The sequence below is a fragment of the Thamnophis elegans genome, chromosome 7 (genome assembly GCF_009769535.1).
Source record: "Thamnophis elegans isolate rThaEle1 chromosome 7, rThaEle1.pri, whole genome shotgun sequence".
Classification (NCBI taxonomy): domain Eukaryota; kingdom Metazoa; phylum Chordata; class Lepidosauria; order Squamata; family Colubridae; genus Thamnophis; species Thamnophis elegans.
Genome location: NC_045547.1, coordinates 74,541,773 through 74,563,420, shown reverse-complemented (window position 1 = coordinate 74,563,420; position 21,648 = coordinate 74,541,773). Strand labels below are relative to the sequence as shown.

The 21,648-nt window shown below is 43.8% G+C and overlaps 1 protein-coding gene across 2 annotated transcripts in view; it reads right to left on the bottom strand.

Annotated features, from left to right (window-relative positions):
* Positions 1-2,514: 2,514 nt before the first annotated feature.
* The window catches only part of BORCS5 (BLOC-1 related complex subunit 5), a 33,361-nt gene continuing 14,227 nt past the window's right edge, over positions 2,515-21,648 (bottom strand). The window contains exons 3-5 of one of the 2 annotated variants that reach the window (XR_004255748.1): positions 14,439-14,596; positions 7,374-7,668; positions 2,515-3,386 (exon numbers count right to left, since the gene is read on the bottom strand). Coding sequence is in view for 1 of the 2 variants with exons in the window: in XM_032221497.1 (XP_032077388.1) it covers positions 7,438-7,668; positions 14,439-14,596 (389 nt within the window). In the remaining variant the exon portion in view is untranslated. Of the gene's footprint in view, positions 3,387-6,926; positions 7,669-14,438; positions 14,597-21,648 lie in introns of those variants that run through there. The other variant, XM_032221497.1, reaches the window with a different exon arrangement.

Sequence of the window (21,648 nt, the reverse complement as noted above, 5' to 3'; positions counted from 1 at the left end):
CTGCTGTATTTATGGACTCCTGGAGTAGGAAGCCTGCCTTTAATGACGTCGGCGTTGGATTCATCTCTAAAATTAATCGTACAGAACAGGGTGTTTCTGTCAACTCATAAACCATAAAACTCGTAAATGACTGGTTTTCTTTTGAAATTTGGCTTGAGGCTCATTAATTAATTAGGGCATCTTTTAGAAACCTGAGAGTTTCTACATGAGGAAAAGCATCAACAATGCACCCCAACACTTTGCTGGTTCTGTTGGCTGATGCAAAGAGGCAACTGACAACTGGCGTGATCACTGACCAGGGGAATACTTTAAATCCAAGCTTACTCCCCCTCCTAATCAGAAAATTGTTACGTTATGTAAGAAAAACTACTCTCTCAACAGCAACACACTTTTATATCTTTAGTTTACCACTCCCAGGATTTCCATATTACATGCAGGGGTAAAATGCTACTGGTTCGGACCGGCTCACCTGAACCAATAGTAAAAATGCTACTAGTTCGCCCAACCGGTAGTAAAATAAATGTTCCGACAATCAGCTGTGACGCGTGATTTATATTAGCTAGAAAGCAGGATTTCCTGCTTTCTACCTAATATAAATTGTGCAGTACAGCAGATTTCTCCCCCCACACACACACTGTTTGCTTACCTTTTTGACACTCTGCACATGCATGAGAGGTACACGCACGTCGGGGGGTGAAATTCAGCAGGTTCGGACAGGTTCTAGAAAACTGGTAGTGGAAATTTTGAGTAGTTCGGAGAACTGGCAAATACCACCTCTGGCTGGCTCCAAAGTGGGGTGGGAATGGAGATTTTGCAGCATCCTTCCCCTGGAGTGAGGAGGGAATGGAGATTTTGCAGTATCCTTCCCCTGGAGTGAGGAGGGAATGGAGATTTTGCAGTATCCTTCCCCTGGAGTGAGGAGGGAATGGAGATTTTGCAGTATCCTTTCCCTGGAGTGAGGAGGGAATGGAGATATTGCAGCATCCTTCCCCTGCCATGCCCACCAAGCCACGCCCACAGAACTGGCAGTAAAACATTTTGAATTTCACCACTGGCGCGCGCTCACATTGCTACTGAACCAGTAGCAAAGGTAATTGGATTTCACCCGATTACATGCATTTGTTGGTTACATTATCTTCTCTCAGTACAGGCTATTTTCATTTAAGAGAACTGTAGTATCAACTGACAGCATGATTTCACCGGTGTATCATTCGTGCTTACTTAATTTATCACACATAGATCATCACTCAACGGTGGAAATACCCCTCAGCATCTCTAGAGAGGACATCAGAGCTCAGCTCTAGTTCACTGAGGAAACGCTAGTTTACGAGTGAAAAGTTAGTGGGAAAAATGGGACTTCCAAATCCTGGGCCATTTCGCCAAAGCCGTTCTCTTGCAACACGAAAACAGAGATCACCCGGAAGAAAGAAGGCAGATGCTGTATCAGGTTATATTTTGCATGTTTATTAATAAATATGTCAAGTCATGTTCATACACCGTTCAGAGAAGGAAATTCAATGCAAGGCAAAAACAAAAACAAAAAACCAACTCAAACGATGAAAACACCTTATTTTCAACAAAGGAAAATACATATCGTACCAGAGCATCTTCTGCTGAGTTTTCAAGAAACAACTTAAATACCATCCTACCTTCCCTATTCTGTACTTAAGACCTCAAATTAACCCCCTTTTGTTACACTTAAAACATTCTTAAGGAACTCCCCCCCCCTAGGGGGGGACACACACACAATCCAGCAGTTTGTTTTTTTAATGCCCAATTTGGAATAAAGGAAGATACGCTTTTAGGAATCCGGGATCTGCTTCTATCAAGATATGGCTATTGATTCATCATGATGGAGAACCTTCGAGACTGATTCAATGCTAGTGGATGCATATTGCACTAAATGGAAGTAGCACACAAGTCCGATGGGTGAACCTTTTAGACACCGAGTGACCAAACTGCATGTGCGCGCATGCCCAAACTGAAAGGTGCGTGTACATGCGGACATGTGCATGTGCAACACAGACCCAAAGACCAGCTGGCGGGTGGGAGGCGGGGCATCCCAACACTGGCAATGCGGCAAGAGGTAAGATCTTTTTCTTTCGTGAGCTTGTGGTGTTTGCAGGGAAACAGAAGTTCACGAAAGAAACGCCACAGAGATCTGACCTGCCATAGGGAATTTCTCTTCCTGTCTAGGAGTTTGCACATTACTGCTTTCTCTCTCTCTGTGTCTCAGGATTGCCTCGTGTGCCAAAGGAACTCAGCAATGAAAGTTTCAACTGCATCCAAGTTTCTTTATTTCAAGGTTGGTGACCCACTGAGCACCCAAGAGTAATTTGTTCGTAAGGATTGTTCCAGGGGGTTGGATTAGCCTTCCCAAAACTCTTGACAGTCCCAAATTTATATGTAGCAAGCCCAGTTAAGAGCCAGTGTCTTAGCATAAATCAGATATGTTCAGCTTTGCGAAAACTTGGAATAGGTAATGTAACATTGAAAAATTTGTTTTCGTTCTTTAAAATGGCTATAGGGAATTTTATTGACAAGAACTATGGAGTGAGTTTGTCTTGAGCAACTGAGGCTGAATTTACAAAGTAAGAAAACGGGTGTAACAATATTCTGCTAGAAGAAAACTAGCTTTTATTATACTGCCGCCAAAGGATATATAACCAATTTAGGTGATACACATTTTTGTTAGAAACATGAACTTCTAACAAGTATGTTTTTCTAAATATATATCTTTGGCGTGTTAAAGCCCAACAACTTGAGGTGCGCTCTTGGCTGTTAATTCTTGATTAGAGTTGTTATACAATAAAATATGAATGCAGTTTTATTGCATTTAATATGTATTCATTTTTAATAAAAGATGGTTTAGATTCTGCGAATAAATCAATCGAAACTGAACATTTCCCAAAGAAGAGCAAACAGAAGCTAGGGACTTTCAGAATTACAGCTAAATCTTTTCCTGATGATTAGAACAGACTTTCCAAATTAAAAAAAAATTAAAATGCTTCTTCTGTAAGCAACGTCGTGCAATGTTTATTAAATACGCATCTGCTACCGTTTCAAACGGGGTTTTCAGAGGAGTTTCCCAATAACAATCCAAGTTACCAAAACGATTTCAAATGAAAAAAAAAAATTGCACCACACTAGAATAGCAAACTGTTCTTTTTTTATGTACATAAAACAAAAAGAAGAAGAAGAAAAATGTGGCACACTATCAAACGTCCAGGCCCCAAAACTTGTGGAAGGAAAAGTTTGGTAGCCAGCTCAAAGACGGATGACAGCAAGAAGACGAGATGCCCACAGCGATATCCTTCAACCACTTTCCAGTCTGCATATGGAACCGTGTTGGGGCAAGCGATCATCATCGTAATTCTTTGAATCACCTTGGAAGAAAACAGCAATGTTTACACTGGATTCAATCCCTCGAGAGAGCGTTCTGCGCCTTTTCTTGTTTCCATGCATTCCCTTCTCTGTGTAATTGTCAAGAGAACTTAATGTTTCTCCTATGGAAGGAATGGTGTTTCTTCCATGAACATCTATTGGGGGGGGGGGGCAGGTTTGACCTTTCCCAATCTGGTTCCCAACCCAATGTCCCTGGGAATTCTAGGCTGCATCGAATCAAGCCAAATCTGAGCTGGCTTTGGGAGCAATGTCCCGGTGACGGGTTTTCATGTTGCTGGGTGGAAGGATGTCTGGGCAGGGAAAGGGGCATATTAAACCATTAAGTAAGTGATGATATGTTTCATTTGCCTGTGCAGAAGAGGGTGTGGTGGCCCGCCAGCAGATCTGGCAGCAGATTCGGACAGTGAGGAGGTTGGGGCCAGTCCTGGAGTCTGGAGAAGGCTCTGATGAGGGCTCTGTGTCGGAGGCAGGGAGGGGGACAGGGCAGTCTGACAATTATCAGAGTCGGAGATCAGTGGGGCAGAAGAACAGCTGGAGCCTGTTCCCAGGGTGTGCATGCACAGCTGTCACGAAAAGGGAACAGCTAAGGAACAAGGGTTGACTCAGGAGTAAAGCCACAGGTGGAGGGTGGATGGCCCCTCCCATAGGAAATAAAAGAGGAGCAAAAGGGGAGTGGAGTTTGCAGGAGACAATTAGTTCAATTCATGAGGGTGAAGATTTCTGTTCCTGACTTCTTGCCAAGTAATTGCTGCTACAGCGTGGAGTTTGGAAGATATCAGCCTGGCAGCTCTCCAAGTCTGATAAAGGCCTGTAGTTGTGAAATCTCTTGACAGACTCGTGGCTGGGACTTTGCTGAAGAGGAATTCCCTTTAACCTAAATAAAAGGGGTTTTATCGGGACGAGGAGTCGGCTCCGTGTTTTTGGGAAGCCTAGGTCAGAACAGGGGGACCTTCATCTTTTGAGCATAAGAATCTGGGTGCCCATATCTTATTGAAGTAATAACTGTCTTAAAAGATGCAAAGGAGGCATACTCCATGGCTTGGAATCTGCCAATGTTATCCCAAAGGTACTTTTTCAAGAGGCAACTGGACTTTGTGGTTTTTCTTTAAAGGCGTTTTGCTTCTCATCCAAAGAAGCTTCAGTAGAGCTGAAGAAGCTTCTTGGATGAGAAGCAAAACGTCTTCCAAGAAAAACCAAGAAAGTCCAGTTGCCTCTTGAAAAAGCACCTTTGGGACATCCTTGACCTGGATGACCGAGAATTTCCATAGAAACTGTCAATGACTTAATCTCTTGTCCAGAGACTGTTCCCCCAATTACATTTTCTTTTCTCAAACAAATTTCAAAACTGATTTTACATTTTTGTCTCTCGAAACTGGGAGCTATGGGTGTTCTCATTGGCCAGTACTGAAATCTCATCATCTTTGTGTTAGAGAAAACAAAACATAGAAATGGAAGATAGCATTCCTCCAACTGATGATAGAGATGAATTCAAGCATGGTATTTTTCCAAGCCGGGACAGTACATTGATTGGGATGAATACCTGAGAAGGGCAGGTTACAGTGAATATTAAAGGGGGAAAGCCACTCCTTCTTTTGTGACAGAGCCACTAAGGTATGATTAAAGGTGAAGGTAAAGGTTCCCCTCACACATATGTGCTAGTCATTTCCGACTCTAGGGGGGCAGTGCTCATCTCAAAGCCAAAGAGCCAGCGCTCTCCGAAGACGTCTCCGTGGTCATGTGGGCGGCATAGCAAAAGCAGTTCGACTTATATACCACTTCATAGGGCTTTCAGCCCTCTCTAAGCAGTTTACAGAGTCGGCATATTGCCCCCAATAATCCGGGTCCTCATTTTACCCACCTCGGAAGGATGGAAGGCTGAGTCAACCCTGAGCCGGTGAGATTTGAACCGCTGAACTGCAGTTAGCAGTCAGCTGAAGTGGCCTGCAGTACTGCACTCTAACCACTGCGCCACCTCGGCTCCGACTAAACACCGAAGGCGCACGGAACTCTGTTACCTTCCCACCAAAGGTGGTCCCTATTTTTCTACTTGCATTTTTTAAGGCTTTCAAATTGGTAGGTTGGCAGAAGCTGAGACAAGTAATGGGAGCTCACTCTGTTATCCGGCGCTAGGGATTCGAACCGCCGAACGGCCGACCTTTCTGATCAACAAGCTCAGCGTCTTAGCCACTGAGCCCCTTAAGGCATGATTTTAAAATGTCAATTTTAAATATAGGCTATTCTGACACACGTTTCCGGTGCACAGGCAGTTTTAGCTTTAATGCTGGGGAAAATATCACCAACACAGATAAAAGTGCAGAGGGAGAAAGAGAAATTGAATACCAGAGCAGGTTCTGCCCATGAATTATCTTGGAAGGTGGGGAAGACCCCTCCAATTGCCATAAGAATAATGTAAATAAAGTAAGAATTCCCTGGCATAGCACTTTTCCAACTTCCTTTGGCCACGAACTTAGTATAGCTCCTATTTCTTGTAAAACATATTTTTATGAGCGACCCTGGCAAACTCGAGACCACATGGATGCAGAAAGTTTCTGAGGAAACAGGAGCAAAAGACGAGGCAACCTGACCTGTCCCTTTGGCAGGGGAGGCCTGAACTGCCTAGCCGTGACAGTTCCATAACTCAAGCAGTCACGCATTTAACAGCCCCATAAACGAAGGAGTAATTTAAGAACACAACCAAATTGCACGGAGAGGGAAGTCCGCTAAGACCTCAAAAAAGGACGTTCATCCCACACAAGCTGCATTGTGTTATGCAAGTGAGGTGAACATGGCTCCTTCGGGCTTGAGAGATTTCACTATACGCTGGAAAAAGCTACACGTCGTTGCAAGGAACCTAAAATCTTTCTGCTAGACAAATTCAGCTTTTCTTTTCTAAATGTCCTGCTAATGCACGGGTGGGATTGAAACATTTTAGCAACCGGTTCTCTGCTCGGTTGCTGAGTGGCCGTGACTACAGGGGCATGGCCTACTCGACCTCCTGCACCACAACCGAGGGGGGGGGATTTTTGCCTTCCCCAGGCTCCAGAGGTTTTCCTCAAGCCTCTGGGAAGGCGAAAACAGCTTCCCCTGGGCTCCGGAGACCAGAAACAGGCCCGTTTCCGGACTTCCGGAAGGCCCGTTTTTCACCCTTCCTAGGGCTTTCCTCAAGCCTCTGGGAGGGCGAAAATGGCCTCCCCTGGGTTCCGGAGACCAGAAACAGGCCTGTTTCTGGACTTCCAGAAGGCTCAGTTTTTCCCCTCCCAGAGCCTCTGCGCGGGCCCTGCACTTACATGGCAAGATGAATGGCCGTGTGGAGACTCCTGGGAGGGGCGGTGTGGGGTGGGCGAGGCCAGCCAGTCCTTCCAACTACCGGTTTGGCAAACCAGATGCAAAATTAGCATCTGGTTTGCCAGAACCGACTGAATCCCATCCCTGTACTAATGGATTTAATTAGGAGACTCTTCAACCCAATGGGGAAGCAAAATAAAAACAGGAGTTTTCAAAGTGTCATTTAGGAAAACCAGTGGTTTTTTAAATAGATTTTTATTAGGGATTACTCAACAAGATGGCAGCTGATGAACAGAGACTCCTAAAAGTCCATTTGTCCACTACCTGAAATCTTTGCTTAAAAGGCCAGGGAATGATGGAGATGCTAACATTTACAAGGCAGGCCACAGTGAGACCGAAGAGGTTTGTCCCAGATTCTGTTATGAACTGACCATATGCCCTCCACAATGGTTTTAAAACATTCTCCTTATACATCAACTTGTCCCTCGAGGTCACAAGGTGTCCTAGAAATAAGAACTTAAAAACTACTACGGATGGAAGGGCAGAGATCTTGGCTTGATTAAAAACACTCTGCTTGATAACAGCGGTGATAAGCAAGCAGCCAAAAACTGTGAAAGTAGCCAAATGCCTGTCCTTCTAAGCAGCTGCACTTTCCGTCCGTCCCTGGAAAGTCTTCTACTCACCCTGAGCCTGAAGCTTCAAGCAAGGTCCTGCAGTCAAGTCTGAGAATAGATGGCCGGACGGAAGCTATAACTTGAGCTCCCTGTCCGGTTTCATACAAAAAGGTTCCAGCCGCTCGTTCTCAGGCAGCAGGCTGTTCAGCCTCTCCATCAGTGGGACAGTTAGGTCAATGCCCATCTGGACGCGGCGAAGGATGGCGGACATCTCGTTGACTTTCTGGATCTGCTCAGCATACTTGGCGTACCTTTTCTGGCGCTCTTGCATTAAAGTGTAGAGCGTTTCTACGGAAAGATCCATCTGTAAAAATAAACAACGGAAATAGCACTTAGCACCTCCCCTTCTATACCGCTTCACAGTGCTTGACAGCCCTCTCTAAGCGGTTTACAGAGTCAGCCTATTGCTCCCCCCAAATCAGGGTCCTCATTTTGCCGACTTCGGAAGGATGGAAGGCTGAGCCAACCCTGAGCCGGTCAGGATCGAACTCCTGCCAGTGGGCAGAATTAGCCTGCAATACTGCTCTCTAACCACTGTGCTGCCACCATGGCCAGACATGAATTATTAATTATTAACATGGACTTTCTTTTTTCCTACAACTAGTATGGCAACCCTGATTCTTAGCATGTTCTGACCAAGGCTTCCCAAGTGCATGAAGCAAAGTCCTGGTCCCAACAGTTTTATTAACTGACTGTGAATTCTGCTCATTCACATCCAGCAAAGTCTTTCGAGGGAGGATTTACAGTCACAGACCTTCTCTGGCTTGGACAGCTGCCAGGCCGATATCTGCAAAACTTGGCAAAGAGTCTCGGAAAGTCACGAACCAATTAAGCAAACTAATTATCTCCTGCAAACTCCACTCCCCTTTCGCTCCTCTTTTTTTCCTCTGGGAGGGGCCATTCATCGTCCACCTGTGGCCTTATTCCCAAGTTGACTCCTGTTCTTTAGCTGTTCCCTTTGTCTGGCAACTCTGCGCATGCGCACGCTGGGAACAGGCTTCAGCTGTTTGTCTGCCTCATTGCTGTCTGACTCCAAAGGCAGCTGATAACTGTTGGATGGCCCTGGCCCCCTCTCTGCCTCCGACACAGAGCCTTCCCCAGACTCCAGGATTGGCCCATGTACCTCCTCACTGTCCGACTCTGCTGCCAGCTCTGCTGGCCACTGGCGGGCCACAACAATAACCCTGACAAAACGACTCTGGGAGGATTGTGGGAGGCCATATTGGCAATCACCATCATCACGAACAGATCCTATCCTGGCAATTGTCTACATGGGAATGGCCAAAAAGACTATCCAGAAATTACCACTTATCCTGAAAGGACTCAAGAGTTTGCCCACATTGACCTCACTGCTGCATGAATTCCACGGGCTTCTACTTATCCACCTGGTGCAATTCAAGATAGGATCACCTTTAAAGCCCTGAATTGCAGGCATTTTATCTTTGGGGTGGCTTCTACCTGAGATTTCCCTGTTCCACCAGCCTAAGCATACTCCAGATCCCTTCCTTTAAACGTTGTCATCCTGTGGGACGTAGGCAGTGTGTGCCTTCTCAGCGGGGGTCCTTTGTAAAACTCTCTCATCTGAGAACCAGCAGGCCCTTACGCTCTTGCAGAAGGTGAGAGGTGAGTTGTTTGGAGATGTAGCAGGTTTTTCATTTGATTTTCACCGTTTTATTGTTTTATGACTTAAGCAGCCTGGGCTACGGTACATAAGATGGGCAGCTCTGCTTGTCATTTAAACAAACAGACAAGTGCATTCCCTTGCTGAATGTCCATCCCCCACCCTCCAGTCAAAACCGAAGAAGCTTCATGGATGAGAAGCGAAACCTCTTCAAAGAAAAACAAGAAGGTCCAGTTGCCTCTCGAAAAATCACATTTGAGGACAATCTTAATGTACCTGGATCATTTTAAAAACTGAGTACTAACGATAATTAATTTCACGATGTCCTCAACATATATACAATCTGATCTAATCCGCATTAGCCTTTCCCAAACGCATTCTCTCTCCCAGAAGAGCTGGAAACAGAGAAAGCAAATGATTTATCGTCTCTCGTTTATCTTAAAGCCCTTTCAAAAATACAAATCCAACCCAGAGGTTCAGCTGTTTGACATTTATAACAAACTCACAGCAGGCCCAATTCCTGCTTGTACTATTTAAAATTGTGGCAGGTAGGAGTCTCACCACCAAACCATATGAAGTCATACCTTGCTGCTCACAAACCAGCAACCAGCCTCCAATGAGCAGCAGAGGGCTTAGGATTGCAAACAAAACCATCTGTCTCGTGTGCAAAGTACGTTCGATCACATTTCTTCTACTTGATGTCCTATACCAGGATGTCAAACTCTGTGACCCGACAAATGCGCGCATGACAAAAGCGCGCCGACGAAACCGCAGCGCGAAAACCGCAATGTCATCAACGTGCCCACAACAGCGCGCCGACAGAAGCGCAATTTAAGTTAAGGTAAGGGTTAGGGTTCAGGGTTAGGTTTAGGGTTAGGTTTAGAGTGCGCTTCTGTCGGCGCGCTGTTGTCGGAGCGCTTCTGCACTCATTCATCGGCGCGGTTTAAAACTCACAGTTTTCTCGCCGCGGTTTCGGTGGGCGTGCTTTTGTCGGGCGCATTTTTGTCGGTGAACCATCAAACTCAAGGCCCCTGACCCACATCCAGAGCTTAGATTATAAGTATTGAATAACCGATAAAGGAGAATTTTTTATAGCTCAGGGTTGAAAAGAGGGATTCTTGGTGCTTGATTGCACCCAGACCAAGAAAGATCATCAGCGTTAGTCAGTGATGAATAACTTTCTGCAACTTTCCCATTTTAGCAATAGCACTTAAGACTTCTATACCAGTTCACAGTGCTTTACAATCCTCTCTATGCAGTTTAACAGGTTCAGCCTATTGTCCCCTCAACAATCCGGGTCCTCATTTTACCAACCTTGGAAGGCTGAGTCAACCTTCAGCCTGCCAGGATCGAACTGCTGGCAGTCGGCAGAGTTTGCCTGCAATACTGCATTCTAACCATTGTGCCATCACTTTTTAGGAGATGATCTGGACATATTCTGGCTGGGCTGAGACTGCATTGGCCGTTATTTTAATGTCGTCTCAACTCTGAATTCCTCCTCCAAAATTCATTTGCTCATACCCTACTTTTTTTTTAAATTCTAGATCCTTTTTCCCCCTGCATTTTTCCCATCAATGTTCTCACTGGATTTTTATGCAGGATCTCTCTAGCGTCCATTAAGTACGCTTGGGTTTCCTTCGATTGGAGCTGCATGGAATCTGGTCTCTGAAAGTTCAACCCCCTTCCAAAAAAGATAAACCTCCCCTCTTATTCTAGCCCGACCTATTTGCTTTCCATGAACTCTAGAAGAGCTGGATTCTCCAGAAAAAAAATAGGAAGCAATTTTCCAAGAGAAAATTGGATAGAGTATAGAGAAAGAGACATTATATATTTTCTATACCCTAGTATTATAAGCCTATAATTTTCCAGCTCCTCTGCTTCCGATAATAACAGCACATTAGTCATCCTTAGAAATCCTAGATGAAGACACAGCTGGAAAGCTGTTATATATAGTGATCATTTATCATTAAAGCGAATGCTGGGTTTATTCCAGCACATCAGGATGACTAATCCTTGTTTTGCTCCCAAGTACGCAATTTATCAAGAACTGTCTTCCTTCTCTTCTTACTCTGTTGTTTTTTTCCTCTCCATACAATGCACCTTCTTGCAGATTTTAGAAATCAAGCTCAGTTTATACAAGTGAACTTGTCGTGAATTACTTTGTTTCAAACTTAGAAAGTTTGTGTAAACGGCATCTACTGTCTATTTTTGCAAGCTTGGCTTTTTTTTTGTTTATTTACATTAATCACGTTTTCCCACTGAGATGGCGGAGGATTTATTCCCCCCCCCCTGAAGAGTAGACAGTTCAGAACAACTTTGCTCACAGGCACCAAATGGAAGAATTTTAGCAAAAGTATGTATTTTCAAGGAAGGGAGGAAGGGAAGGAAATGAGAAGGAGAATTAGGGGAAGGGAAAGGAGGGAGGGAGGGAGGAAGGAATACAGATTAACAGAGTTGGAAGGGACCTTGAGGTGATCTAGTCCAACACACAGCCCCAAGCAGGAGACGCTACATCTTTTCTGACAGATGGCAGTCCAGTCTCTTCTTGAAAGCCTCCAGTGATGAAGCTCCCACAACTTCGGAAGGCAACTTCTGTTCCATTGGTTGATTGCTCTCACTGTCAGAATTTTTTTCCTTTTTTTAGGTTGAATCTTTCCTTGTTCAGTTTCCATCCATTATTCCTTGTCTGGCCTTCGGATGCTTTGGAAAATAGCTTGACACACACACCCCTCCTCTCTGTGGCAGCCCCTCAAATATTGGAAGACTGCTATCATGTCTCCCCTGGTCCTTCTCTTCACTAGACTAGCCATGCCCAGTTTCTGTAACTGTTCTTCATATGTTTTAGTCTCACGTCCTCTAATCAACTTGGTTGCTCTTCTCTGCACTCTTTCTAGAGTCTCAACATCTGTTTATATGAGAAAATGAGGGAAGAGAAGGGAAAGAAGAGGGAGGGGAGGAAAGAAAGAAAGAAAGAAAGAAAGAAAGAAGGAAGGAAGGAAGGAAGGAAGGAAGGAAGGAAAACTCTTCCCTATTCCAGATTCTTTCCCCTTCCCTCCCCATCTCCACCAAACATTTGTGAGCAGTAGATTGGAGCAGCCATTCTGGGATTTCATCACCAAGGAAAAAATAGAGAAAGACTGCAAGCTATGTCACCTTATATTCGTATTGCCCAGTTCCAACTGGAGGATCGTGGACATGCTTACAAGCCACAATAATCACGTCATGCATGTTGAGGCACTATGATGCAAGTACTCTGAGTCACCAGCGTCTAAGGTACCATTGTACAATTAGCTGCTTCACTGTCTGTTGATTTTGTTAAAAAAAAAAAAAAAAAAGGATTTTCTAAAAGCAAGCCTTTGCTTCTTCTGAGTTAGAATTGTGCCGTAAAATAGCTATGGTCACCTCACAGATGCACCTCCTGTTTAAACAGTGACACAAGAAATGATTTAAAAGTTGCTCTGTGTGGAAAACTACAAAAAGCTTAAGCAACCAGATAAAGAAAGTAGCGGGTAAATGTTCAGACACGCTTTTAAAAGGAAAAACATACACACATTTTAAATTGATGTTTAAAAGGAAAAACACACACATTTTAAATTGATGTTTAAAAGGAAAAATACACACACATTTTAAATTGTTTAAAAGGAAAAACACAAACATTTTAAATTGATGTTTAAAAGGAAAAACACACACATGTTTTAAATTGATGCTCAGTTTACATCTATGATTTCATCTTTCTAGTAATGTGCATTTTCTAGTTCAGGTAGTCCTCAACCTGAGCCCAAACTTTATGTTGCTACGTGAGAAATTTGTTAAGGGAGTTTTGCCCCATTTTACGACATTTCTTCCCAGCTTTGATAAGTGAATCACTGCAGTTGTCAAACTAGGAATACGGTGGTGCACTGAATCCAGTTTCCCCATTGACTTTTGCATGTCAGAAGGTCGCAAAAGGGGATCAAAACTCCCCTCCCCCAGGACACACTGCAACCGTCATAAATAGGAGTCAGTTGTCAATCACCTGACCACGGGGATGCGGCAACGGTGGGTTGCAAATCCTGTTCCAACTGGTACGGTTGGAACGGGGCCGGCGGTATCCTCATGGACGTGTGCAGCATGTGCACACACAAGCACAGTGCGCGTCCAAGCATCTCTGTGATGCTCCAGCTGCTCCGTAGAGCGTCACGCAGGCACTGTATGCGCCATGCTCCTGCGCGGAAGCACAGAGGTCTTTAAATTCCAGTAAGGAGCTCTAGTGGGCCCTCCAGAGCACCATACTGGAACGGTATCCGGTGCTCTGGGCTGGCTCCGATACACCCATACCGGGGTGTACCGCCTGCAACCCACCATTGGTCATAAGTGTGAAAAATGGTTATAAGTCACTTTTTCCAGGGCCGTTGTAGCTTCAAACTGTTACTAAATTACTTCCTGTGATCCATTCAATGGTTTAACAACCAAAGTCAGCTTTACTCCACCTGGTGCCCAAAATTCATGAAGGCTGAAGATCATAAAACTGCAGTCCAACACATTGGAGGGAAACAAGTCACCTAAGCATAAACGCCGCCCACAAGATGCGCATTCTCCATATGCTCAGTGGCCATGCTGTCAATGACCTATGTGGATACACTTTCTTCTATTCATGTTACCAAAACATAAAAAGTGGCTTCTTTCTGCCTCAAAAAGGCCTTAAACAAACCCATCACCCTTCTGAAAGTTTGTGAAACCGTTCTGCAGGGGCCAATGCTCACAAGAAGCAAAAACCCAGAATGCGTTGTCGTTATCTTGGTTTCAGCAAAAACCAGAGAGCAGCCAGGTGGAATAGAGTAGAGTAGAGTAGAGTAGAATATACAATAGAATATAGAATAGAATAGTTGGAAGGGACTTTGGAGGTCTTCTAGTCCAACCCCCTGCTTAGGCAGGAAACCCTATACTGTTTGAGACAACTGGTTATCCAATCTCTTCTTTAAAACTTCCAGTGTTGGGGCATTCACAACTTCTGGAGGAAAGTTGTTCCACTGATTAATTGTTCTCACTGTCAGGAAATTTCTCCTTAGTTCTAGGTTGCTTCTCTCCTTGATTAGTTTCCACCCATTGCTTCTTGGCCATACCCTCAGGTGCTTTGGAGAATAGTTTGACTCCCTCTTCTTTGTGGCAACCCCTGAGATATTGGAACACTGCTATCATGTCTCCCCTAGTCCTACTTTTCACGAAACATTTAACTAAAGTAATTTTTTCAGGGGAGCAGAAACTCAACATTTATAGTATCCCACTTTTCCTTTGTTCTCCTGAGTTACTGCTGCTGATGTCCTTAGATTTCTCCCCCTCCCGTTCCACGCCCCTCCCCCCAGTCCCAGTGCACCTGCCCCGAATGTTTTTGGAACGAAAGCATGCAAGCCAGTTCAGTGAATGCAATGGTTTGTGTGTGAGTAACCCCCTCTATGAATCCAACATGACCGCACCTCTTTAATCCGCTTGACTAAAGCATTCTGGTCAAAGGCCACAGCTTCTGCACACTGGTGGAGGTGGTCCTGGTACCGGAGACACAGCTGTAGTACTTGCTGAGAATCAAGTTTTTCGAGTTTAATGTTGGTAGGCGACATCTGCCCACTAAGAAGACCTAGAAAGGATAGGAAAGAAACAGAGGCTAATTAAGGACATTGCCAAGAACCAAAGGATGGGAAAGAAGGGGGGGGGGGGGGAAACAAAGTGTCCAAATATTATCTGCCTACATGGTAAGGTCACTGAAAACAGTATTTCTCAACCTTGGCAACTTTAAGATGTGTGGATTTCAATTCTCAGAATTTGAGGAGTTGAAGTCCCACATCTTCCAAGCTGCCAAGGTTGAGATATGTTGACTTAAAACATTGCTGGGGTAACCCAGATAAGAGCTGAACCTTAACCAAAAAAAAATGTTTATTTTATGGATAGTGGGAAGGCAGTGATAATTCCAATGCATTCTGAATCTTCATTTCCACTCAGAATTAAATTGAAGATACATACAGGTTAGTCCTTGACTTACGCTCACAATTGAGCCCCAAATTTCTGTTGCTAAGGGAGATAATCTTAAGTGAGTTTGGCTTTTGCCCCACTTTACGACCTTTCTTGCCCTTGTTGTTATGCAAATCACTGCAGTTGTTAAGTTAGCAACAGGGCTTTATTTATTTATTTATTTATTTATTTATTTATTTATTTATTAATTAATTAAATATATTTATATGCCACCCAATCCCAAAGGACTCCAGGCGGCTTACAAAAAATATAAGAAAAAATGCATAACGATAAAAGAAAACAATTTAAAAACAACAAACACCCTCATTCATTCATTCTAGTCGGGGCTGGACCTCAACAGTGAAGTCAACAGCCCCAGGCCTGCCGGAACAGCCAAGTTTTTACAGCTTTCCTGAAGGCCATGAGAGTGGGTATGGTCCGGATCTCCGGGGGTAGCTGGTTCCAGAGAGTCAGAACAGCCACAGAGACTCCGTAATCCATTAATCTGAGGTTGAGTCGGGGTGACTGGATGGAGCTGAGCACTGGCCGGAGGTCCTGCCTGACGCCTATGCGGAGTTTGCAGCAGATTTTTTTTTCTTTTGCGTCCTAAGAGAGAAACTTCTGCCGCTATCTAGAATTGAACTCTCAACCTTCTCAGTGGGAGGAGAGCGTCTTTGCCACTAGGCCACCACATTGACAGAATAAATACTCTACTTCGCTGGCTGGGGAATTCTGGGAGTTGAAGTCCAGACATCTTCAGATTGCCAAGGTTGGGAAACACTGCTCTAGATTGATTGATACACTAATGGTGCTTAATCAACTGTTCAGAGAGCTCAATGGGAAAATGCACTGGGAAAAAACTGGAGAAAGAGAGCTCCTTCTCCCTCGGGCCCAGGGAGCCTTGCCCTCTCTAAACCAGAACTATAAGAAGCTATGATAACATATATGGGAGGTCAGGGTTTTGGATGCTAATTATTATTATTATTTTAAATAAGGGGGTGTCAAAGGTGAAAACAAGAGCAAGAGGTTTCAGGTTTCCAGACCCACTCCAATCCAATCATTACTATCACCAAAATGTGAAGAACAGCTCACAATAACTTTTAGTACCAAAGTGGCTGAATTTTGGTGTCACAATTGCAGGATATTTTTCAAAGTCTCTGGAGGTGTTTAAAAGCAGAAATGGAATGATTATGTTCTCCAGAAACCTCCCATCTCTACTTCCATCCTTAATTATGGGGAGGGGGGGAAGTACTCCGCCAAAGTAGCTATTTTGGCACATTTTAGCAATGCAGATTTGGAGTCGGGGTAAGGGTTAAGGAAGACAGATGCTCCAAAGAGTTTCCGGCATATTTCTACCAGAAGCTTAAATAGAACTGATATAGCAATGTTTATTTATGCAGCATATTGAAGATATAAAAGCTCCTGAAGGGAGAAAATAATCAATTCAAACCACATCAGATTTTATTCCTATTAACAGACTGCTTTCATTTCCCCCCTGTTCCTTGCAGTTCTGTGCCTATTTATTTATTTACATTTCTGATATTTACTGATGGAGTGGAAACAGCATTACAGTGAAATAATTTTTTCCGAGCTCATCTTTCTGGCTGAAAATCAAGGAATTACCCCCAAATTCATCAACACTCTGGAAAAGATCCTATTTCAATGTTCTGAAAAGCTATGTAGTGGACAGAAGCCCCAGGAGACCACATTCCAAACCAAACTGATCTGTAAAAAGCCTTTTGAAAACACACAGCTGAAGTACGTTGGTTCCACAAAGCCTGGGACTATTCATAAATCTTTTTTATATAGAGACAACTAACAATAAATAACATGACTATTGTACAGGTGCGACCACAACTGAGCCCAAAATTTATGTTGCTAAGGGAGAAACTTGTTAAGTGAATTTTGCCCCATTTTACATCTTTTCTTGCCACTGTTGTTAAGTGAATCAATCATCCTGTTTTAACGATCCCATAATCCCTTATGGAGTGGAGTCTAGGTAACTGAATGGAGCTCAATGTTTACTGGCCGGATGCTGTTCCTGTCACCAGAGCGGAGTTTTTTTTCCAGCAGATATATTCTCTATGTGCCCACAGAGAGAAATATCTGCCTAGGATCAAACCCACAGACTCCTGATTATGAGGCGAGAGCTTCCCCTCTAGGCCACTGCCCCACTCCTGTTCAATGAATCAACACAGTTGTTAAATTAGTAACACGACTGTTAAGTGAAGCTTCCCCATTGACTTTGCCTGTCAGAAGGCTGCAAAAGGTGATTGCATGGCCCCCGGGATATTGCAACCGTCCTAAATTTGAGTCTGATGCCAAACATCCGAATTTTGATCACGTGATCATGGGGATGCTGCAATGGTCTTAAGTGCGAAAATGGTCCTAAGTAATTTTTTTCAGTGCTGTTGTAACTTTGAGTGGTCATTAAGTAACCACCTATTTAACCATGATTATTTTGAGACGCTTGACCTGAGACAGTCACAACTGCTTAGACACTGGCTAGTTGGCTGTCGCCATCTTTTATTTAAAACTATCACACCACATTTCAAGAGTTAGCCATGCCTGTAACCACAGTCGCCACACATAGCAATAGCAATAGCAGTTAGACTTATATACCGCTTCATAGGGCTTTCAGCCCTCTCTAAGCGGTTTACAGAGTCAGCATATTGCCCCCAACAACAATCCGGGTCCTCATTTTACCCACCTCAGAAGGATGGAAGGCTGAGTCAACCCTGAGCCGGTGAGATTTGAACAGCCGAACTGTAGAACTGCAGTCAGCTGAAATAGCCTGCAGTGCTGCATTTAACCACTGTGCCACCTCGGCTGTCATGTTTCCTAAAAATGCCCTAATTGATTCATGAGTATCGAGCCGTGTTTCAATACAAAATTAGTCATTTATTAGGAGCATCATAGGCAAGGTCTTTTTGCAGTCAGATCTAGGCTTTGTTTGAGTTATAGCTCAGCTTCACCCCTGTTCCTTCCCTCCCTTCAGTCTGTGTCATAAATCACATTCCCCAATGAGGTGCACACACACCCCCACAAGCCTGCTGCAGTAATCTGAGATCCGACCTTAGCCAAAAGTATGCATGGAATGCCACCCCTTCTCACTATGGCAACATTAGGAATTGACATGGGTATTCTACAGGTAGTTCTTGACTTATTACCGCCATTCAAAGTTACATTGGCACTGAGAAAGTGAGTTATGACTTTTTTCACACTGGCGACCATTGCAGCATCCCCATGATCACACGATCAAAATTCAGATTCAATATGCCGGGGGTCATGCAATCACCTTCTGTGACTTTCTGACAAGTCAAGTCAATGAGGAAACCAGATTTACTTAACAACCGTGTTTCTAACTTAATACCTGCATTGGTTCACTTAACAACTGCAACAAGAAAAAAGTTGTAGAACGGGGCAAAACTTACTTAAAAACTGTCTTGCTTAGTGATTTGGGGCTCATTGTGGTCGTAAGTTGAGGACTATCTGTATTTCTGTTGCTCGGTTCTGTTAGTGAATTCCCTCCTGCCTTTGCTACTCTGACCATGCTTTTCCCCCCAGGAATTTTAAATATTTTAACCACATAGAATTCTTTAATACCTCTGTCATAGTGCATCATAAGACATTCACCTTAATCACTCGGATCAATCAATCTAGAGTATTTATTCCGTCAATGAGTAGAGCTTTAAAAAAATGAAAACAGAATGAAGCAAATGAATAATATACCAACAACTAACAATCGCTCACGAGTGATTCCAACGGAGATGGCTCCGCCTGAGATATCGTTGAAGAATATTAGGAAACTTCAGCTATTCCATAAACAAAGTGCAGTATGTTCTGATTATTTCATCAGTGATGTCTACCTTATCACATGCAAGGTCAGTCCATATTTCTTTCTGACCCTCGGGTAGCTTGTTTTATTCCCCCGCAAATGTATCAGGAAATTAAAAGCTGTAAAATGCAGAGAAGCCCTCCAATAACAATTGCCACTTTTTACAGTGTTATACAGTCAGTATAGCTGCTGCGGAGAAGGAAAACTGGCACGTCCAGCATCTGCTGAGCAACTACCTGGTCATAACACTTACAGACAAAGGCAAGACACCAGATTGCTAAAGACTACTCTATCATGTTTTCCACTCGCCTCCGTGGACAGGAGGTTGTCAGGCTTGTCTGATTATGTGAAAATATATAGCTGTTTTCCTACCAAAAAGCCAAACCTCAAAGCAGCTATGGGGAGAAATAAGTCACTGAAAAGGAACAAAAATCATTGCAAGAAATGTTGAATGAGTAGCATCCCAGGCAGCACAAAACAAGCAACAAGAGCAGGAGCAGCCGATTGGAGGGATGGAAAGCCACCTCTGTCTTCTTCCATGTTATATCGTTATCAAGTGCATACGTACCATATTTTTTTGGAGTATAAGACGCACTTTTTGCCCCCTAAAAGATGAAAATTTGGCTGTGTCTTATACACTGAATGCAGCCACGTCCACCTTCCAGCCCCCACCCTTTAGCCTCCATGCGCCATGTTTCAGGCCTGTTCCAGGCTGCTGGGATTGCCACAGACCATCGCCCCCTGTGGCTTGCATTTTTTGGCCTCTGCGCCTCAAGTTTGCAGTCTCTGAATGCTCCATTTGAGACCCCTTCAAGACTGTGGGGATCGCCAGGCACATTGCCGCCTCCGCGCATTGCGTTTTAGACACGCTCACAACCAGCGAATGAATGTGCTGAAAGTGACCAGACTGTTTGCTAAGGACCTAGCCAGATGAATGTCGATGGATGCCCGTAGGCAGAATTTTTTTTTCTTATTTTCCTCCCCAAAAACTAAGGTGCGTCTTATACTCCAAAAAAAAACAGTAATACAAATTCCATTACAACTTTACTCTACACTATTGGGCTTTTACTCCAAAAGATAAAAACAAGAGAGGAAGGATCAGGCGTCATGGTGACTGGATGGGTCATGTGATCACCTTTTGCACCCTTTTGACAAGCAAAATCAATAAGAAAGCCAGATTCACTTAACAACCATGTTACTAACTTATCAACTGTGGCAAGAAAGGTCGTAAAATGGGGCAAAGCTTACTTAACAAATGTCTCACAACAACAAAATTTGGGGCTCTCAACTGTGGTTATCAGTCAAGAACTACCTGTATTCTGAAAATCCACTCCTGTCATAGAGTGGACTACAATACCTAACCCTAACCCAGAGTCATTTGCTTGAGATGGGCAGCTATAAAAAATAAATAAATGAATAAAATCCCTGCCAGTGTGTACAAGGGCAATTTAACTTGATAACCATTGCTCATTCAGGCAAAACAGCTATTTAATTCTGCTCAGAGAAGTGGGTATGTTAGGAACTTAGAGCAGTGATCTCCAAGATCAAGGACACCAGAATGAATTCAGGCTTCAGTTCTGATTAAAATACCGTTTATTTGGATGAGCAGGAAATCTCTGCATTCTTAGCTGCCATATCCGTTCATTATTTCCTGTCAAGACATGACTGGAGTTGAATGGCTTTTCAAATTCTTCTCATCTATGTTAACCAAGCATAAAAGTCATAATATTATTGATGTGCTTAAGTGGGACAGGGCAGGAACACCCAATTATCTCAGGCTACTTCCTTCGCTGGGCTGTTTATGTCTCCAATTATAGGCTTCCTTATCAGCTGCTTCAAACTTGAATCTGAAATGTCCCTGAAACTTCCCTGTAACAATTACTTCCTCTACCTCCAAACTAGTGGGGAGGAGGGGAGCCGAATGCCTTCCAAATTAAAATGTGCAAGTACAATGATGATACTGTGAAGATGTCCCAGATATCTGGGTGAACCAGTCCATCTGTAAACAATCGGCACAAAAAGCAGATTGTCACAAATTGAAGACTTGCTCCCTAGATGACAATTAAGTCAAATGGCCAGGTCTTCAATGAATAACAGTACTGTAAAGGATATATTAAGGGACGTGGTGGCTCAGTGGCTAAGATGCTCAGCTTGTCGATCAGAAAGGTTGGCACTTCGGCAGTTCGAATCCCTAGCACTGCCTAATGGAGTGAGCTCCCATTACTTGTCCCAGCTTCTGCCAACCTAGCAGTTCGAAAGCACATAAAAATGCAAGTAGAAAATTAGGAACCACCTTTGGTGGGAAGGTAACAGCGTTCCGTGCGCCTTTGCCATTTAGTCATGCCGGCCACATGACCACAGAGACGTCTTCGGACAGCGCTGGCTCTTCGGCTTTGAAACGGAGATGAGCACTGCCCCCTAGTGTCAGGAACAACTAGCACATATGTGCAAGGGGAACCTTTACTTTTACTTAAAGGGTAAAACAGACATACTGTATACCACTTTATACTAGGCCAGTGTTTCTCAACATTAGCAACTTGGATGAATTTCAATTCCCAGAATTCCCCAGTCAGCATTCGGGAGTTAAAGTCCACCTATCTTAAAGTTGCCAAGGGTGAGAAACACTGGGCAAGGCATGATCTCTTTACAATTCTTACATCCAGGTGTTCAAAGCTTATTACGGCCTGCTAAGCTTGTGCTCCAATGTCCTGCGCATTTCTTTGTACATAAAGTAAAAAAACTAAACTGCACCATATCCTCCAAATTTCGTAAGAGGAATGTGAAAATTATTCAGGTCAAAATAATGTTTAAAAGCCCTGTTTTTTTTTTAAGCACATTTTCAA